Source organism: Chanodichthys erythropterus, chromosome 1 (genome assembly GCF_024489055.1).
Source record: "Chanodichthys erythropterus isolate Z2021 chromosome 1, ASM2448905v1, whole genome shotgun sequence".
NCBI lineage: Eukaryota > Metazoa > Chordata > Actinopteri > Cypriniformes > Xenocyprididae > Chanodichthys > Chanodichthys erythropterus.
In genome coordinates, this window is record NC_090221.1 from 37,241,741 (window position 1) to 37,259,409 (window position 17,669).

Below are 17,669 nucleotides of genomic sequence, written 5' to 3' on the forward strand. Positions count from 1 at the left end.
TCTAGGGGATCTGTGTGGTTCTTAGAGTGTTGTGGGTGGTTGCTAGGGTGTTCTGTGTGATTTCTAGAATGTTGTTTGTCATTGTTAGGGTGTTGTGAATGGTTTTCGCGGTTGTTAGGGTGTTCTGTGTGTTTGCTAAGGTGTTGCTAGGGGTTCTGTGTGGTTCTTAGGGTGTTGTGGGTGGTTGCTAGGGGTTCTCTGTGGATGTTAGGGTGTTGTGGATTGTTTGGGTGGTTGCTAAGATGTTCCGGGTTGTTGCTAAGGTGTTGCTAGGATGTTCTGTGTGGTTACTAGGTGTGTTGTTTAGAGTTCAGTAGTCCTGCACCTTCATGTCTCAGTGATCTTCTGGTCAGATGTGGCTGAGTTCCTCCTTCAGTGTGTGTCTGTTGGATATTTTCGCCTCTTTTTTTGGAGAAAATGAAGCCTCTGTTGTAAAGTAGCAGCACACTCTACTCAACAACAACACGTGATCTGAGGAATCATTCATGACATGTCTACCAAGCTGTCTGTCTGAGTTAATGTTAATGAGTATTAGTATTTAGTTAGATAGTGCAAGTTGAAAGTATAATGTGATTCCTCCTCATCATCATCATCCTCAGAGTCACTTTTGAAAAGTGCTTTTCTCCGTAAGCATGTGTCGGGAAACTTTAATTTCTATGTGTGAGCAGACAGACAGAATGGGTTCATCGCTGGGGCTCTGAGACTTCACACACACACACACACACCTGTGATTTAACGTGTCAGCTGAAGTCTCTTCATGTGCAGGTAAAGAGCAGAGACAGGCGGAGATCCTGTGAGTGTGTCAGTATGTTGTGTAGTTTCCTCAGAGCTTCAGTTCATAACATTTATAGTGAAATTCACTTTTCAGACACATAAAAGCCACATTCACACTGCAGAGACTCTGAGTGACAGTCGAATCTAAATGCAGGAGTGAAGAGCGTAAACTCATGAACCTGTGATGATTGACTTCAAAGACCCGCCCCCTTTAGTTACTGTTGCTATGTCCGACAAGCCATGGCGCTGTCACGGCACACATCATGTTCTCACATGAAAAATACATCACGGAGCAAAGTGGACACTGACAACACGTCGACAGACAAGACAAGGCAGGTCACTTTTGATATGAAACAAAGTCTCAAATTTCTAATTTTGTCATTTTTAAAGAAATTTAAACAATAAAAACCATTTTGTGGCTCTTTAATGTGTCGTGATAGATCGCTGTGGCGCCTCAGCTCAAGCGGCTCGTGAACCGATCATCTCTTCCTAATAGTTCATTTATAGCATCAAATAAACATGAATGAACATCAGAAGGTATGTTGTTTAAAATGCGGAAAGACGTAAATACACGCCATTTTTCAAGTTCAAGTACACCGAGGTTAATCTGCTAATCTGCTTTGTTGGACAAAATGGCATTATGATTGGTTAGATCGCCTGTCAATCAAACTCCCGGCGAAGGGTCAATTGATTTTCAGTGTTTAATTAGGGGTTAAAATGCGTAGCACTGAAACTTTGAGGTCTGATAGGACTCACACCATCTACATCACAGAGGCTCACTCCGATCGACCTGATGGGGGCGCTACAGCAAAAATGTTTGAAGTGGGCGTGGCCACTTTTACTAAAATGTCTATAACTCTTGAACGGCAAGAGAAAATTTCACCAAACTCGGTACACCTATGTATGGACTCGGTCTGTGGTCACGTGAAAAAGGACGGGGCGACTGGCCACTTGGTGGTGCTATAAAATAATAAAAAACACGAAAACGGCTATAGCTATGCAAGAGTCAGTCCGATTTACTTGAAAATTGGCATGCGGTGTCTTTGTCCAGTGTGCCACTATTGTTTATGAGGACATTCTTGCATCTTGAAAAACACGCCGGCCATCGGCCAATGAAGTTTGAGCACCTTTAAGACAAGGTTAATGGAGGCCGATCGGCATGAAACTCGCTGGGCCTGTTTGCCTCACTGTCCTAGAGGTCTGTGAGAAGATTTGAAAGAAATCAGTCACCGGGGGGTGCCATTGCAAGTTTCGCGCATATGCACGATATTCATATCATATGTTAGATATCCTTATTCTGAGCAACTATGCCTCAAGAACCACTGCTGTCAATCAAATAATTAAAAAAAAATCTACTTTTGCGAACCAGTCCTAGGTTTTTCGCTCAACCTTGATAAAATCACTGCAGTACAATTCTCTGGACTCTATAAGTAAATAACAAGTGTATTTATACACCAATTTGAGGGTTATTTAGAAAATGGGCGTGGCCAAGTGTGCACAAAAGCCATAATTCCTAAACTTCTGAAATTAGATGAGCACATGCAACACATGATTATAAAAATGCATGCACACTTTTATGGACACTGGACTATAGATGGCGCTATAACAGTTAAAAAGGATTCAAAAACACATTATTTCTATGGTAAATTACCTGAAATCTATGATTTAGGTGTTTACAGGATTGCTAAAAATGCTGTTCTTACTTAGAGTTTTTGTCTTGTTTCTAGTCAAAACATCTTAAAGTTCTTAAATCAAGAAGCATTTTCTTGACAAGTAAAAATTATTTTCTTGATTTCAGGAAAATTAAGTGAGTTTTTACTTTAAAACAAGCAACATAATCTGCCAATGGGGTAAGCAAAATAATCGTATTTCAAACCAAACATAAACTGTATAATCTTGTTTTCAGTTTGGATTAAGATTATTTTGCGTACCCTTTTTAAAGGCATTAAAGAGCTTGAACTCCGATGATTGTTGCTCGCAGCTGTATCTTTGATTGTTTTGATTGTGTAATATGTGTCAGTCCAGCAGTTTGAAGTGTGTTTTTGTGAGTTTTGTACCAGGGTTGGAGCCACAAGGCTATTAATAATAACAAAAATCAGCCTCATGTATTTATAACATCAATTACTGCTTTATTTGTTCAGAAACCGAAACTTAAAATGTTATTTGAGCATTTTGCTTTTCCATATATTTGGACTGTGAAGCCAGGAAACTCCTACAGCCTGCCTTCACAAACACCCCATTTATATATAAAGCTATATATTATTAAATTGTATAAACTGGTAAATTGCCCCTGCAGTTCACACGCTCTGGCACGACCCTGGCGTTTCTCAGATCGAGCCGCTCTAGACGTCAGAAAGCGTTTGTTGCCTCAGTTTGAGTGTGTTGAAGCTGCTGCTCTGAATGTCAGCGGTGACACTGAAACACGGCCACAAAACCATTAACCTTTACATTCACACACACACACATTCCTCCACCTCTTTCTCTCACGCGTCTCTCTCTGATGGATGTTTTTTTCTGGAGTCTCATTATCTGCTGATTAAGCGCTCTTTAATCTGAGTGTAATATATTATTTCTTCAGTCTGTGACGTTCCTGCGCTTGATTTATTTCCGTCGGGTCTCCCTGATGCTTTTTGTCAGCTCTTTGAGCTCAGATATTCACTTGAAGAGATTTTGAGTTAATATTTCAATAATTTTACAGCACAGTCACGCTCATGGCTCTCTGATGTTATTAATGGTCATCATGTGACGTGTGTTTTTATTTGAAAATTATTATTTTTATATTTAATTGCTTTTTAGTAAGTATTTTATTTTCATTGTTTTTTTGCATTTTATTATGTTTTATTTGAATATTTTTTCCTTTTGTTTTGATTGGTTTTATTTTTATTTAATTTTATGATTGCATTTTACTATTTTTTTATTTTGATTATTTGTATTTTAAATTGTATTTTAATTTTGTGATTTAATTGCTTTTTAGCAAGTGTTAGCAAGTGTCATTTTTAAATTTACTTTGACATTTTTATATATATATTTAATTGCTTTTTAGTAGCTGTTTTATTTTCATAGTTTTTTGCATTTAATGTTTTATTTTTATTTTTTATTTTATTTTAATTTTGTATTTTGTGATTTAATTGCTTTTTAGCAAGTGTTAAATTTGGATTGTTTTTAAATTAATTTGACATTTTTATGATTTAATTGTTTTTTAAAGTTTTTTTTTTTTTACAAAGGTTGTTTTTTACATTCTAATTTGACATTTTATGATTGAATTGTTTCTTACTACTTTTTATGTTGATTGTTTTTATTTTAAAATGTATTTTAATTGTATGTATCATTATTTAATTTTTTATTTTTTTTTTTTTTTATGATTCATTGTAGCTTTTCCTTGTTTATTAGCTTTTCATCAACTAACAAATCCCATTCAGGAAAACCTGCCATAACGAATGAACTCAAGATTTCCATGAATTCAGAATTCAGTTTTCAGAGCGAATCATGCATCATAAACAAGATAAACTGTGAACGTGTTTATATCTGCATGTCTGAATGATTGAAGGAAACTCCACAGATTCCTGCTTTACAATCTCAATATGAAGCGTCTCTGTTGTTGTTTCAGGGATTTTGCATATGTGGCCCGTGACAAGAACACGCGTATGTTAAAATGTCACGTGTTCCAGTGTGAGAGTCCTGCGGAAACCGTCGCCAGCAGCCTGAAGCAGATCTGCTCCAAGGTGAGGAGGAACCCGTTCACACAGCCAGAGGAATAATTCACATTCACACCGCAAACACTCGCATTCAGACGGACAAATCGAATCACAGATTTATTATCTGGCTCATGAATATTTATGAGGAAAGCGCCTCAGTAACCAATCGTCTGTCCCGTTTCATCTGAAGCCATTTCTCTGCTGTTCTGTGGAAAGATAAATGTGTGTTTGTGGGAGAATATCTGCGTTTATTTCTCTGCTGTTGAGTGTGTGTGTGTGTGTGTGTGTTTTAGTATGCGCTGTCCATCCTCATGTAAAGTTGCCCGCTCAGCACGTCCATCCACAGACGTTGATTAACATTGAGCTCAGATTTATACGCTCAGATTAACGACCTGCGGGAGGATGAAGGCGATTGGAGAATCTTTCCTCAGTTGTTCTGTTTGTTTTCTCAGATTATGGCCGAACGCAGGAGCGTCGGTCCCGCCGCAGGTTCCTCGTCTCAGTTCAGCTCTGATGTTCCTCTCAGAGGTAAGACATGTAAAGTCACATGACCCGTCAAATCTGAACTGTTTGATGATTATGAGTCACTTTAGAGCAGCGCTTCTCAATATTTGACAATATCTAAAGACCCTGTGTAGAATAAGAACTTTAGTGTACTTTTTAAATAAACTTATGCATTTTTTTGTGCAAATTTTATTCATGAAATAAAAAAATAACTATAAATGAAAATAATTACATTCTATATTTGCAGAGGTTCTGAATGTTCTTCAGTTTACATGACTTTTTTACTTGTCTTTTGTGATTTAAGTTTTTTTTTATATAAATAGTAATTTCTTTTTAGTTTTTTTAACAAGTGTTTTATTTTAATAGTTTTTAATTTCTACATATATATATATTTTTTTATGATTTAATTACTTTTTAATAAGGGGTTTATTTTGATTTGTTTTTATTTGACATATATTTAAATATCTTTTATAATTAGTTTATAATATAATATCCATTTCTTTGCTTTTGCATTACTGCATAAAAGTGTTTGTTTTCAACTTTATTTATAAAAATTCAAATTAAATTCCAGAAGTTTCAATAACTGAACATTCTTCAAGGTTTACACTTTTTATTTCCAATTAATTTACATGACTTTCCTAGTTTTTTTGATTGCAGGATTTTTTTAAACAAATAAATGTATGAATAAATAAAATAATAAGTTCGTAAATTAGCCATTTATAGCAATTTATACCTAATAAAATATTAAATGAGCTTGACATAGCAAAAAACATTTGTGTTCATTGTAAAAATTTCCATGATTTTTAAACTTTTAATTAATTTTTATGACATTTCCAGGTCAAAATATCACTTTTTTTTTTTTTTTTAATTTCCTCGTATATTCAGGTTTTCGAAGATTTAAAAATTATGTTAAAATAAGAAAATGTGATGTCAGCTTACATATCAGTTTATAGCTGTTTTAGCTATTTTTTTTATAGTTTGCAAAATGTAAAATAAATGTATATTTTAGGCACAATTTATATTCCTCTACAAAACTAGTCAGATCAGATCAAAACCAAACATTTATAGTGTGAACAGATTCAATGACAAAATGATCCCAGACGAGTTTCTGTAAAATGTTGCAGTTTTATTTGAAGGCGATCTCAACATGTATCTGGAGTTCTGATCACATGACGCAAATGCTTGTATTTTATTGGTCGGTGATGTTTTTGCAGTGTTTTGTTGCAGCAAAAATGTAAATATAAATAGACCTATAAGCTGTTTTACTACAGGTTTATTCATTTGTTTTGATGTAAATATCTATTTTGTGTGTGTGTGTGTAGAGGAGTCTATAAATAAAGCGTGTGATGGGACGCGCTGACCTCAGCACAGCTCGCGCTTTATTTCATTAGGTCTGTAAATGTCTGCAGTGATCAGTGAGATAATGAAAGAAGAGTTGAGCTGCAGTTCTGACCCATTAAAACACAATTACAGCATGTTACAGCTGTGCAGAGATCAGTGAATTACTCCGTCTCATCTTCATCTTCATCACAGCAGCTCGTCCAGCAGAAACCGTCCGTATTTATAATGCAAAGATGCCCAGCGCAGGATTCCTCGTGTCCCGAGGGACGCATTGTTCTGTTTTCATCGTGCATCAAGAGCTGTGTGTGATGCATTTAGAGCGTCGATTCTGTGTGATGATCAGGTCTTGTTTCTCATCTGTGTGTTTCCTCAGTAGAGTTTCCAACGCCAAAGACTGACCTACAACACAGCTTCCATGTGCTTTACCTGGGAATGACGTCAGTACTGAGACCTATAGGTAACACACACACACACTCATGTCACCTTCATAGACAGATCACTAGGTTTTGGAGTCATTTTGTACATTTGTAACTGCGCAGACTATAATGTTCTTCTCAAACGGTGTGTTTCAGGAATGGACATGATAAATGGAGCGATAGACAGTCTGATGTCCTCAGCAGGGAAAGAGGACTGGACCCCCGTCCTGCTGAACGTCGCTGACGCCACGATTACTGTCATCAAAGAAAAGGTGACGCTTTCTACTTCTATTTTCCTTTTGCTTCATTGTGTTTCTGCCCTGAAACGGTTAAATCAGAGACCTCAAACTTCTCTCCTGTATTCACCCGTCTGACACTAGGTGGCGCTTTAAGCAGATTCACATTTTTGCTATATACTTCACAATAGATTGAATATTAAAATAAAAAGTAACACAAAAAACACATTGATTTCCATGCCCTCACAGACAAACATTTCCAAACTAACTCATGGCAGTTTGTCTGAAATATGACAAAAATGTTTCAAAATAATTTGATTTGATTTGTTAAAACTGTTTTGCAGATATAAGCCAATGTAGTTTTGATTTCATACATGCACATTCTTAACTTAAATACAATGCAACACATTTACTGAATATTTCATGTAAGTGCTTTAAAAAAAAAACGTATGAAAACAATTTTTTTTTAAGTTTTTTGAAGGAACGCAAAAGTTTTACATGCTTCTTACATTTAGATTTTATTTGTTAAAGCATTAGTTCACTTATGAATCAAAATTTCCTGATAATTTATTCATCTCCATGTCATCCAAGATGTTCATGTCTTTCTTTCTTCAGTGGAAAAGAAATTAAGGAAAACATTCCAGGATTTTTCTCCATATAGTGGACTTCACTGGGGTTCAACGGGTTGAAGGTCCAAATGTCAGTTTCAGTGCAGCTTCAAAGAGCTCTACATGATCCCAGACGAGGAATAAGAGTCTTATCTAGAGAAACCATCAGACATTTTCTAAAAAAATAAAAAATTATATACTTTTTAACCACAAGTGCTTGTCTTGCAATGCTCTGAATCATGTTGGAAAGGTCACACGTGACATAGACAGAAGTACCAATCCAGTGTTTACAAAGCGAACATGCAAAGACTAAGTCAAACAGCCTTTACAAAATAAAGGTAAAACAACGATACGAGAAAATGAGATGGAGTTTTTCGCCTACTTCGATACTTCCACCTATGTCATGCGTGACCTTTCCAACGTGATTACGTAATGGGTGGAGCATCACAGAGCAGTGCAAGATGAGCATTTGTGGTTGAAAAGTATATACATTTTATTTTGTTTAGAAAATGGCCGATGGTTTCTCTAGATAAGACTCTTATTCCTCGTCTGGGATCATGTAGAGCTCTTTGAAGCTGCACTGAAACTGACATTTGGACAAAATCCTGGAATGTTTTCATCAAAAACCTTCAAAAAAAGGCCTGTGAAAATTATTCAGAGCGGGTGACATCGGACAGATTTATTATTATCATTTCTCTTCTGTTCGGGCAGGAAGAGGAGGAGGAAGTCATAGTGGAGTGTCGAGTGCGCTTCCTGTCTTTCATGGGCGTGGGACGTGACGTCCATACGTTTGCGTTCATCATGGACACGGGAAACCAGCACTTCCAGTGTCACGTGTTCTGGTGCGAACCCAACGCGGGAAGCGTGTCGGAGGCCGTGCAGTCGGCCTGTGTGGTGAGTGTCACAAACACACATCACATGTTTCTCATTTAGGAATGTTCCAGGGAAAGCAAAAGTTTCTCGAGTGAAACAAAAATGTTTCTTGATCGAACGCAAAAGTTTCTTGATCGAACGCAAAAGTTTCTTGATTGAACGCAAAAGTTTCTTGAAATAACGCAAAAGTTTCTCGAGCGAAACGAAAATGTTTCTTGAGCGAAACGAAAAGTTTCTTGAAAGAACGCAAAAGTTTCACGAGCGAAACGGAAATATTTCACAAGAGAAACGAAAATGTTTCATAAGCGAAACAAGAATGTTTCTCAAGGGAACGCAAAAGTTTCACGAGTGAAACGAAAATGTTGAGGGAACGCAAAAGTTTCTTGAAAGAACGCAAAAGTTTCACGAGCGAAACGAAAATGTTTCACGAGCGAAACGAAAATGTTTCACAATAGAAACGAAAATGTTTCACAAGCGAAACGAAAAAGTTTCACGAGCGAAACGAGAATGTTTCTTGAGGGAACGCAAAAGTTTATTGAAAGAACGCAAAAGTTTCATGAGCGAAACGAAAATGTTTCACGAGCGAAACGAAAAAGTTTCACGAGCGAAACGAGAATGTTTCTTGAGGGAACGCAAAAGTTTCTTGAAAGAACGCAAAAGTTTCATGAGCGAAACGAAAATGTTTCACGAGTGAAACGAAAATGTTTCACAAGAGAAACGAGAATGTTTCTTGAGGGAACGCAAAAGTTTCTTGAAAGAACGCAAAAATTTCACGAGCGAAACGAAAATGTTTCTCGAGCGAAACGAAAATGTTGAGGGAACGCAAATGTTTCTTGAAAGAACGCAAAAGTTTCACGCGCAAAACGAACATGTCACGAGCGAAACGAAACGAAAATGTTTCACGAGCAAAACGAAAATGTTTCTTGAGGGAACGCAAAAAGTTTCACGAGTGAAACGAAAATGTTGAGGGAACGCAAAAGTTTCTTGAAAGAACGCAAAAGTTTCACGAGCGAAACGAAAATGTTTCACGAGCGAAACGAAAATGTTGAGGGAACGCAAAAGTTTCTTGAAAGAACGCAAAAGTTTCACGAGCGGAACGCAAAAAGTTTCACGAGTGAAACGAAAATGTTGAGGGAACGCAAAAGTTTCTTGAAAGAACGCAAAAGTTTCACGAGCGAAACGAAAATGTTTCTTGAGGGAACGCAAAAAGTTTCACGAGTGAAACGAAAATGTTGAGGGAACGCAAAAGTTTCTTGAAAGAACGCAAAAGTTTCACGAGCGAAACGAAAATGTTTCACGAGCGAAACGAAAATGTTGAGGGAACGCAAAAGTTTCTTGAAAGAACGCAAAAGTTTCACGAGCGAAACGAAAAAGTTTCACGAGTGAAACGAAAATGTTGAGGGAACGCAAAAGTTTCTTGAAAGAACGCAAAAGTTTCACGAGCGAAACGAAAATGTTTCACGAGCGAAACGAAAATGTTTCACAATAGAAACGAAAATGTTTCACAAGCGAAACGAGAATGTTTCTTGAGGGAACGCAAAAGTTTATTGAAAGAACGCAAAAGTTTCATGAGCGAAACGAAAATGTTTCACGAGCGAAACGAGAATGTTTCTTGAGGGAACGCAAAAGTTTCTTGAAAGAACGCAAAAGTTTCATGAGCGAAACGAAAATGTTTCACGAGTGAAACGAAAATGTTTCACGAGTGAAACGAAAATGTTTCACAAGAGAAACGAGAATGTTTCTTGAGGGAACGCAAAAGTTTCTTGAAAGAACGCAAAAATTTCACGAGCGAAACGAAAATGTTGAAGGAACGCAAATGTTTCTTGAAAGAACGCAAAAGTTTCACGCGCAAAACGAACATGTCACGAGCGAAACGAAACGAAAATGTTTCACGAGCAAAACGAAAATGTTTCTTGAGGGAACGCAAAAAGTTTCACGAGTGAAACGAAAATGTTGAGGGAACGCAAAAGTTTCTTGAAAGAACGCAAAAGTTTCACGAGCGAAACGAAAAAGTTTCACGAGTGAAACGAAAATGTTGAGGGAACGCAAAAGTTTCTTGAAAGAACGCAAAAGTTTCACGAGCGAAACGAAAATGTTTCACGAGCGAAACGAAAATGTTTCACAAGAGAAACGAAAATGTTTCACAAGCGAAACGAGAATGTTTCTTGAGGGAACGCAAAAGTTTATTGAAAGAACGCAAAAGTTTCATGAGCGAAACGAAAATGTTTCACGAGCGAAACGAAAAAGTTTCACGAGCGAAACGAGAATGTTTCTTGAGGGAACGCAAAAGTTTCTTGAAAGAACGCAAAAGTTTCATGAGCGAAACGAAAATGTTTCACGAGTGAAACGAAAATGTTTCACAAGAGAAACGAGAATGTTTCTTGAGGGAACGCAAAAGTTTCTTGAAAGAACGCAAAAATTTCACGAGCGAAACGAAAATGTTTCACAAGAGAAACGAAAATGTTTCACAAGCGAAACGAGAATGTTTCTTGAGGGAACGCAAAAGTTTCTTGAAAGAACGCAAATTTTCTTGAAAGAACGCAAAAGTTTCACGAGCGAAACGAAAATGTTTCTCGAGCGAAACGAAAATGTTTCTCGAGCGAAACGAAAATGTTTCTCGAGCGAAAAGAAAATGTTTCTCGAGCGAACGCAAAGTTTCTTGTGTGAGTGTAAAAGTTTCTCGAGGGAACGCAAATGTTATGTGTGTGAGAATAAAAGCAGTTCATCGAGCAAACATTTTTTGAACACAATAGTTGTGAGCGAACACAAGTGAATGGAAAAGTTTTGCAAATATTCTTGAGGGAACATTATTATAAACATGTTATTTGTTTTTACAAGCTGAAGGATGAGTGAGCATGCCACAGATGCTGTACATAAGTTTAAGTTGTACTGAAGAATATCATACATCTGAGTACATACAAGTACATAAAATCAAACCAGTATGATCCTGTGTTTTCTGTAGTTGCGGTATCAGAAGTGTCTGGGGAAGACCGGCTCCTCGGCTCCGGCCCCTAGCGACTCCGTCACCCGCCGCGTAACGTCCAGCGTGAAGCGGGGCGTCCAATCAATCATAGACACTCTGAAAAAGAAGCCCGCCCCCGAGGTTCCCCACCAATGACGGAACAGAACAGCTGTGATGGACAGCAGGTGTGTGTGTGTGTATTTACTGATGCAGCCGAGAAGAGAAACACAACATAACAAAAAAAGACAAAAAGTGTAACGCGAGATGAACGAGATGTCGGTGTGCTTAGCGAGAAGCATTTCGAACGACTGTCCTGAATGAAGCATGCCTCTGCCTTACACTAACACATTTTCACTGAAGTATTTCGAGGGCGTCAGAGTTCATGTCTCACCGATCCCGTCACGCTCAGATCAATGTAACTCTTTACACGCGTGACCTGGATTCAAGCTCCAGTCTGATTTGTGCCATAAGTGTGTTTCATTTCAAACCACCCACTCATTCAATGCGACTCACACACTTGGGAAATTGGATCCTTTGAAATTTTGTTCTCTTTCCGCAAGAAATTTAGAGGGAATTTTCTGGTGTCGGGGTATTGGGAAAGGAAGGTGTGTGTAAAATCGAGCACTGACAGATCAGATCATGATGTTCAGTGGGAATATCGTACCACACCAGAGTCTGTATATCATCTGCTCAGATCAATACTGTAATGCGGTGAGAAATGGGAATTTTCTGACCACACAAATACACATGCATCTCATTTAAACACTTGGTCTGACAGATTCCCTGTGCAAGTGCGCAAATGCAGCTGTGAATGCTTGGCAAACGTGCGCTCCTTTTGTACATACGCAACACAAAAGACCTCAGTACTGTCCTTCAAATGTCTAAATGACATTAAACCAGATGTTTTATTCAGATGTCCAGCTAAAGACATGTTCACGTTACTCAACATTAAAGCCTGACATACAAAATTGTAGTTGAAATGAAAGTTTATTGAACCTCATATTTGATCTGTACTAGATGATGTTGAAACGGCATCGATTCGATTTGTAAAATCTGAATAAAGTTCAACAATGATTCAACATCAGCAAACCATCATATTTTTCTACCGTTGTCTTTAAAGAGCAACACAGTTCCTCACTGTAGAGGACGTCGGGTTACGCTAATGCCCTCTATAACTGTCCTTGTGGCAATGCTGAAGATGCAAAACGTACTTGCATTGCATTATGAATCGTGGAACGCAGTGATGCATGAACTCGAGCTTGCTTAGCTAAAAGATTCTGCGTACTTGCATAGAGCGTTTCAGACTTCAGATGAGCCACACACACACACACACACACGTCGAGCCCCTGTTACAGTATAAGTCGAGAATAAACAAGCACAGGAATGTTATTTCTCACAAAATGGTATTTTAAAACCCAGATCAACCACTAAGACACTCATTTTTACACCATATTAATGTAACATGTTGTGGAAATAAATTACATCACAAAAAAAAAAGTGTCTGTCCTTGTTTTATTTGCATGCATGTTCCAAATGACATTGGAAAATATGCTTGTTTTGATGGCAGTGACATTTAAACAGTAAAGTGTAATTAGTAATAATAATGAGTTAGATGGCATGTCTAATAAAGATTAAAGGTCTTAAATACTGAGATGAGAGTAAAATACTGACGGTATCCGCACTAATGCGTCAGAACCACGGCCGCAGATGATTCAGTCTCGCTCTGAACGCCGTTTGGCTTCGAGGGAGAGCCGGTGTCGAGTTACTCCACCGCAGATGGGTGTGGGCGGGGTTTGTAAGGGTGTGGCTCCGCCTCTGTGGAAGAAGGCCGTCACTTGACAACAAAGCAGGCGGAAAAGAGACAGTCGCCGGCCGCAACACTTCATGTCGGCCTTTAGGTGGAGCGATCGGCGCGGAGCAGTGAATTTCATTTGCAGATGCTGCAGCCGCATTCAAAGCAGTCAAACTGTTAGAGTATAAACTGGAGAAAGAGGTTGGGTTAGGGGTGGAGCCTGCATTATAAGAGGTGGAGCCTGTGGTGTTAGGGGTGGAGCCTGCATTATAAGAGGTGGAGCCTGCATTATACAAGGTGGAGCCTGTGGTGTTAGGGGTGGAGCCTGCATTATAAGAGGTGGGGCCTGTGGTGTTAGGGGTGGAGCCTGCATTATAAGAGGTGGGGCCTGTGGTGTTAGGGGTGGAGCCTGCATTATAAGAGGTGGGGCCTGTGGTGTTAGGGGTGGAGCCTGCATTATAAGAGGTGGGGCCTGTGGTGTTAGGGGTGGAACCTGAGGTTTTAGAGGTGGAGCCTGTGGTGTTAGGGGTGGAGCCTGTCCTGGAGAACATGCCCTGAGAGAGACGTCGAGAACTACAGGGTTTATCTGTGGAGATACAGAAGTAAACAGGAAGTTAGGATAGCTTTCCTCAGTGGTTTACTCTGAAAAAAACATATATTGTTATTGAACTAGTTAAATTAACTATATTGCAATGGACTCCGAGGTGACTGACCGCTCTGATGACAGACTGTCGGAGCCGAGCTGCTTCCTTTCATTTCGTGGCTCAAGAATTCCAAAACACGTGATTGGTCGCTCTGTGTGGCGTGCGGGCGTGTCTTCATGGAGCGCGCTTGATTGGCAGGTGCTCTGCGGGAACGCCGGCCTCGGCCTTCTTTCTTGATTGGCTGGTTTGGGTGGAGGCCGTCTAACAAGCCTTTGGCCGCTGCACGAGCAAGCACTTCCTGTGGCGTTTCTATCACTTCTGGTTCAGGCTGTGTAGGAGACGAAGCAAAAAAAATGCTGAATTCTATGCATCAGGGTATTTACATGACAATGATGTACTAAAAACGAAAAAGTTCTGACGGATCTGCAAAAACAACTAAAATCGCTGTATTCTGCTGCCAGGCCAGTAGATGGCGATGTCACTTTGTAAAGAAACACTACGTGCCTCTAGACTGAACACGTAATATGCAAGAAGGCACCGTTTTCACAAATTTACAAAGAAACAATAACGGCATTGTTTTCAGAAACTTGCACTTTAAAACGTGTTTTTAAAAGTTGCATTTTCAGGCCCCCAAACTGCTGCTGCTGAGTAAATAAACAACTAAAACATATAAAAAAAAAGTCTGTTATTAGTTGAAAATGGTGTCGTGTAAACTGCCCCTTACATGTTTTGAAGAGTCACTTTAGATAAAACATCTAAAAAATGTATACAATTGGTGAAACATTCGAACTTTGGTGGAAAACAACCTATTTTTTGGGTACTGTAGTAAAAAAAAAAAAAAAAAAAAGGTAAATAAATATATATACACTGCCCTCCAAAAGTTTGGAAACGCCCTAGAAAAGTGGGGTTTTGGACAATATTGGCATATAAACTTAATTGGCAATCAATTGTTGAAGCTATTAAGGTGTGCTGACCCAAACATCTTTTACAAACCTGGACCAAGATTAAACCAGTAACCAGCATCACAGCTGGCAAAGGGGCGTGTCTGACTTTGACACGTAAATATTGACATTATTATGTAATCAAAATGAAAATTATTATTGCTGGTCTTCAATGATAATGTCAAGTTACTGTAATGTATTTGCACCAAAAAATGATCAAGATTTATGCTGATATCATTCAAAACCACACTTTGCCAGGGGTGTTCAAACTTTTAGAGGGCAGTTTGTATATATATATATATATATATATATATATAAAATATATATATGAAAAAATAACGCATTATTATTATTATATACAAAAGGTTAAATTATAATAAAATAAAATATTTTAAAAATATATTAATATATAAATATTTTAAAAAGTTAATTTTTTATCCAAATGTATATTTTATATTAAAATGCATTAAAAGGTTGAAAAAATGCTGTGGATCAACCATAAATATTTCCAATTATTCAGGAAAAAATGTTTTTCTCAAAATGTACATTTCTCTGTGTGTTGCATGTTGGTTCAGTGTGTTTCTTAAAGGATCTCCTGCTGTCTCAGCACCACACACACACTCCCAGTGAATAATTCAGATGGTGTGTGTGTGTTTGAGGACGTGAGGTTTTGCCCTGTTGACGCTAACGCATGCAGACATGAGGCTGAATTATTCAATACATCCTGCCCTCCTCCTGAACATCACACATTTATTGCCCATCATGTGGTTTTGATGCAGTTCTGGCCCCAGATTACGGTCATTATGTTTGTCCTTTAGCTGAACATGAGGTCACACACACACACACACACAGACACTGTGGCCTACACTCTTAAAAATATAGGTTCAAAAAGGTTCATATTTTTGGTTCCCCAAAGAACCTTGGAACCATCGTTGCCAATAATGAACTTTTATGTTTAGTGTGTGATGTTGCTGTTTGAGTTCCAGTTCTTCTCTATATGTGTCAGTGTTTCTGAACTCCTGAAAACTTGAGTTTTCATCACAATATTCCTCATTTAAATAATTCATATGCAGAATAAAGGGGCGGGGCCTGGTTGAGTTAGTTAGTAGTGTGTTGAAACTGGCGGTTATGGTAAGGGGCGGGGCATTTCCCAAATGACCAACCAATCAGAGCACATTGTGCTTTTCAGAAGGAGGAGACAGGAACTAAACAGAGCGTTTCTGACAGACTGGGAAGAGAGGAGCTGCAACAATGGAGAATATGAGGAAAATAATCAACCTGTTCTAGTAGAGCACAAAAACAACATCAAGATTTTGAGAAAGGGCAAGATAGGTCTGAACGCAGCTGAAGACTTTATTGGTCCCAGGTGCGAGCGTACAGATGCATCATAAAACCGGGAGGAGGATGACGGTAATATTTCCACACACGCGTCTAATAGCCTTTTTATGAGACCTTCTTAAGCGAACCACAATAATCTTTATTAGTGGCTTTTATTAGTCGTGGCAGGAAGGATATGGAGGCTTGATGATGTTTTTCTGACTGTCAGAGGAGGAATAAATATGATGGATTGCCGTAATCTAACACAGCAACCTTCATCATATATGAAATGTACATAAACGCTCTCACACCCGTTTACTGCGGATCATTTCTGGGGAACTTTGATCCAGCAGAAAGATCCCAGCAGGAAGCTGAATCGAGCCTCTTTTCCTCCCTCTTGCTCCGTCTCTCCGCTGTTTATTTTTAGCTGCAGATGAAAGCGGAGGGAGGGAAAGACGGGATTCCTCAACAGACACGGCAGGATTAGTCAATGAGAACATGGACATGAGAAACAAAGAGCGTCTCCATCAAACCCCAGAGAAACTCCTCCCAGCATGCTTTGAGGCTTAACTAGTGAAAACAACATCACAAAAACACAAAAATAACCAGCCTAAAAACTATATCTGTTCCAGCTCACAAACTCGACCTTCCATCTGTTTTTTCATTTTAAAATATATGTAAAATATACAAAAATTTGGCACTAAAAGTATTTCAGGAAAATCATTTTCAGAATTTAAATAAATATATTTTAGTTATTTTACCACTACATTTTTTGGCTTTGACTAAAAACTTAATTTAACAAAAAAATTTAATGATAACTTGATGCCACACACTGAATTAAACATGCAACATGATATCATGTGACAGCAGTGTAGCATACTACTGTTTGAAACATTTATCTTTGCATAATGCATAATATATATTTTAAGAAATTTAGTGTGTAAATATTAAATTCTGCCCAATATTTCACTTCCTAAATCACATTCAAGAGCTTTCAAACACACGAGTGAGACTAAATCAATCATGACGCCATTTGTTTTTAAATGAACTAATATGATTTTCTTCAGGGATTCTGATAGGATGATCCAAATGTCAATCACACTCAGGGGGCGGGACTGTGTTCATTCTCATTTATGTTCTCCACGCTCTCATTTGGGACGTCATGAGGGTCAGTAATTGTTTTTTAATAGGGAATTATAAAGCTGATGTTTAGTACCTGTCGTGTGAGCAGAGCTACGAAACAGCCGTTGTGATGATCTGATGCTTCCAGTCTGAAGAAGCTGGCCTTCATCTCCTGTGACCCGTCCTCATCCTCAGTGATGGAGTCCTGCAGGAGACCTGGAGAACTCAACCTGACACACACACACACACAGTTTTAAAAATATTTGAGAAGTGACGTGTAAAACTAATTTTCTCAATCATTAGTGCAAAGTCTGAAAAGTGTGTAAAAATCAAAACTTAAATAACATAAAAGTGTTAAAATGAATGTTTGGTGTTATCAAAGTGAATTACATTAAAAGTAAAATACACAAATATCATTAAGTTACTTCTGACTCTGAATAAAAC

At 38.2% G+C, this 17,669-nt stretch overlaps 2 protein-coding genes across 2 annotated transcripts in view; one reads left to right on the forward strand and one right to left on the reverse strand.

The window, feature by feature from the left end:
• The window catches only part of LOC137035953 (amyloid beta precursor protein binding family B member 2), a 23,229-nt gene extending 11,664 nt beyond the window's left edge, over nt 1-11,565 (forward strand). Inside the window, exons 8-13 of the mRNA XM_067409847.1 lie at nt 4,382-4,496; nt 4,922-4,997; nt 6,688-6,771; nt 6,887-7,002; nt 8,286-8,468; nt 11,410-11,565. Of these exons, the coding sequence (XP_067265948.1) occupies nt 4,382-4,496; nt 4,922-4,997; nt 6,688-6,771; nt 6,887-7,002; nt 8,286-8,468; nt 11,410-11,565 (730 nt within the window). The remainder of the gene's footprint in view (nt 1-4,381; nt 4,497-4,921; nt 4,998-6,687; nt 6,772-6,886; nt 7,003-8,285; nt 8,469-11,409) is intronic.
• Nucleotides 11,566-13,091: 1,526 nt separating this feature from the next.
• The window catches only part of LOC137018968 (putative methyltransferase NSUN7), a 29,865-nt gene continuing 25,287 nt past the window's right edge, over nt 13,092-17,669 (reverse strand). Inside the window, exons 11-13 of the mRNA XM_067383850.1 lie at nt 17,320-17,455; nt 13,915-14,173; nt 13,092-13,787 (exon numbers count right to left, since the gene is read on the reverse strand). Coding sequence (XP_067239951.1) covers nt 13,099-13,787; nt 13,915-14,173; nt 17,320-17,455 — 1,084 coding nt within the window. The 3' untranslated portion in view covers nt 13,092-13,098. The remainder of the gene's footprint in view (nt 13,788-13,914; nt 14,174-17,319; nt 17,456-17,669) is intronic.